Below are 3,420 nucleotides of genomic sequence, written 5' to 3' on the forward strand. Positions count from 1 at the left end.
GGAGGCGAACCCCCGCCCACCGGCGTGCGAGACGCACACTCTACCACTGAGGATATATATATATATATATATATATATATATATATATATATATATATATATATAAAAACAGATGGACAAGTAGATAAATAGATAGATAATATACTTATGTATATATTATACATATAAATATACATATAAATAGATAGATAGATAGATAGATATAACGATATAATTGATATTAGTATTGTGAAATTATATATTTTTTTCTATCTATTTACCTATAGATATATTTAAAGATATATTTTTTACGGTAGTTTATGTATTCCTCCACTCTTTCTTCTTAGTTCACGCCTTAACCTTTGATATTTCTCTCACATATTCTCTTTGTAGTCTCATTTCTGTTCATTCTCTCTTTCATTCATTTGTTGTTTTTTTTCATCCTTGGCCACTTGAAAAAAAAAAAATAAAAATACAGCGTTGATTTAAAATTGATGACGAGGTTCAACTACAAATTGATGACGAGGTTCAACTACAGTAATTCACTTTCACCAAATGATCAGATTTACAATCAGTGCTGAAAAAAAAAAAAAATCACTGTTACATTGAATTTAAATCAACTGCTTTCAGCAAACCCATTTTCAGTGCAGATTTAACAGCTCAGACTTGAAATTTATAACAAGGAATGTGAAATTTTAATGTGCGGTAGAGTCAGCTACAAATTTTTTTTTTTTTTATTTTTTATTTTTTTTTGCTACTGTATAAATTTTTTGGATGATATTACATTCATATGTGGTATCTTACGTTTCTTTTGTTGCGTCTGACACCTTTTTACCTATTATTTGCATCAGCATTTACTGCTTACTGTCAAAATTTGTGACTGTGAAAATAATGCGGTAATTATTAAATATGGTTAATCTAAGTGCAATGCTGCATTCAGCAGTTCACACGATATTTCACATTGTTTTCTTACAGTGTTACTATGACCTTACATAATCTGTGCTTAAGTAAAGGCGATGACGGAACCCGACCACGAGACGCGGAGAGTTAGGAGAATGTATCAATTGCAGTAGTGGTAACATCTACATTATTAACTCGAAAGCTCCTTTAATGAAATTATTCTAACTTATCAGAAAAAAAAAAACCCTAAGAACTAATTAATGCAGTATTGTTTGCAAAAAATTCAAATACTAAAAACCACTGACTTCATAGAGCATAGGATTTAATTCACTTGAGTGTAGTAAGAAATAAGCTGGTTTGGTGAAAGTAGTTTGACGCTGGTGATTTTTTTTTTCCAACATTGATTTAAAACCAGTGTGGTGACTTTATTCACTTTGGTGCAGGTGGCCACATAATTTTAAACTTTATCATTCACCCCTTTCTATCAGTTTGGCTTTTTTCATATACTGTAGATTTGCGATGGCTGTCAGTGTTGCCAAGAAGCGAAGTAAAATGATGAATACATTAACTGTAGATTTACATCACTCCTCGCTGATGGCATCGAGAAATATCAGCGTTTGCTGTGTTTCAAAGTCTGAGGAATGATTCTATGAGGCATGATAAGCTGAAACATCATCTGAGGGCATTCCACCATCAGTATGCGGAGAAAGACCACAGTTTCATCAAGCGTCATGAAATGAGTCAGGGAGAACAGAGACTGGATGGAAGTGGTGCTTTCTAACAACAAAACTTAAAGGAATCATATGAGTTTTCCCTTGAAATAGCAAGGAGGAAAAAGGCCCACACGATCGATGAAACTTTAAGCTGTGTGCTGTAAAGATGGTCGAGCAGCTTCTTGGAGAATCAAATGCACTTAAGATTCAGCGAATTTCCTTGCCAAACGGCGCAGTGGAACGGAGAGTTAGTGAAATGTGAGCTAATATCATGGAACAAGTGATACAGGAGTTTAAATTGTCTCCAACTGGTATGTTTGCAGTACAGTTGGTAGAGTCAACTGATGTGAGTTCTTGTGCACAGCTATTAGTGTTTGTTACGTATGTATTCATGCGTGACATCTGTTCTGTACACAGTTTGGGACTGCCACAAAACCTTTAGATGTGATGGAAAAGTTGACTTCTTTCTTCACAGCTAACGGAATAGCCTGGAAAAATTGTTGTGCAGTCTGTACTGACAGGGCTCCGGCGATGCTGGGATCAAGATCGGGGCTACGGAAGCATGTCATGGAAGTTGCTCCGAACGTAAAAGTGGTTCACTGTATGATCAATCGTTCTGCACTGGAGTCAAAAACTATCCCCGATGCCCTTCGCAAGATCCTGGAGGCAATGGTAAAATGTGTAAACTTTGTGAAAACAGGAGATTTGAGTTCTCGCCTTTTCCAGAAACTATGTGAATACATGGATTCAGAGCATGAATCCCTTCTCTTTTACTCCAAAGTGCGATGGCTCTCCAAGGGCAATATTGAGAACAGGGTATTTGAGCTTCGGCGAGAATTTAAACTATTCCTGGAGATGAAAAGGATGGATGATCTGTCAAGTCTCTTCAACCAGGCGTTGTGGGAGTCACGTTTTGCATACCTTGCCGACATTTTTGAATCTCAACTACAAGGCAAGGAAAGAAATGTATTTCGCCTCATGGACTGTATGAGTGCATTTCTTGCTAAACTCCGGAACTAACAAAGGAAGGTGAATGGAGAAAATTTGCCATGTTTGAGAATTTTAAACTGTTCTTGACGAGATTGAAGTGGATCACTTACTTGGCCCATCACTCAAAAGTGAAGTCAATCGGCACTTGAAATCCTTGGAAAGTGAGCTCAAAAGATACTTCCCAGAGTTTAAGGAGGAAGAAGGGAAATTGGTGAGGAATCCTTTCTCTGACACTCTTGATATTGCTGACATTTCCGATGATGTTCATGGCTAATTCCTTGACCTCAAGAATGATTCTGCTGCCAGAGACCTTTATGAAGAAAAATCTCTGACTGTGTACTGCTGTTCCATGTACTAGTCATATCCAGAAGTTAGTGAAACCGCATTTAAAGTCTTCTTGCCATTTTCCACAACATATATATGTGGATCTGGTTTCTCCACCCTTCCACACATACGAAGTAAAAACTGAAACCGGTTGGCTGTGGACCCAGATATGAGATGTGCGTTATCAGTAACAACCTCGAATCAGTCGACTGACTGAAAACAAACAGTGTCATCCATCCAACTGATATGTAACAAAATAACCATTCTGACTGATAGCTGTAAGCATTAAAATAAATGAAGAGCACAAAAAATACCATAGTTTGTGAGAGGCTTGAGAAAAAACTGAAGGGATGCCACGTGGATGTTACGATCCCCAGAAGTGGAGTACTATTTACTTGCCCTTTTCTCAGTTTCTTCCCTTCCTTCCTTCCCTCTTACCTCAGTATTTTCATACTTCCTTTTTTTTTTTCATATACCAGGTATATTTCCTAACTGATGTTTTTTCTTCCTCTCC

At 36.9% G+C, this 3,420-nt stretch overlaps 1 protein-coding gene across 1 annotated transcript; it reads left to right on the forward strand.

The window, feature by feature from the left end:
* Positions 1–2,123: 2,123 nt before the first annotated feature.
* Positions 2,124–2,612, forward strand: LOC145415659 (protein FAM200B-like). The gene has a single exon (XM_080284875.1). The coding sequence runs from the start codon at positions 2,124–2,126 to the stop codon at positions 2,610–2,612; it is 489 nt and encodes a 162-aa protein (XP_080141001.1).
* The last annotated feature ends 808 nt before the right edge of the window (positions 2,613–3,420 follow it).

The sequence above is a fragment of the Coenobita brevimanus genome, chromosome 103 (assembly GCF_032717465.1).
Source record: "Coenobita brevimanus isolate Jiangsu-jjx chromosome 103, ASM3271746v2, whole genome shotgun sequence".
NCBI lineage: Eukaryota > Metazoa > Arthropoda > Malacostraca > Decapoda > Coenobitidae > Coenobita > Coenobita brevimanus.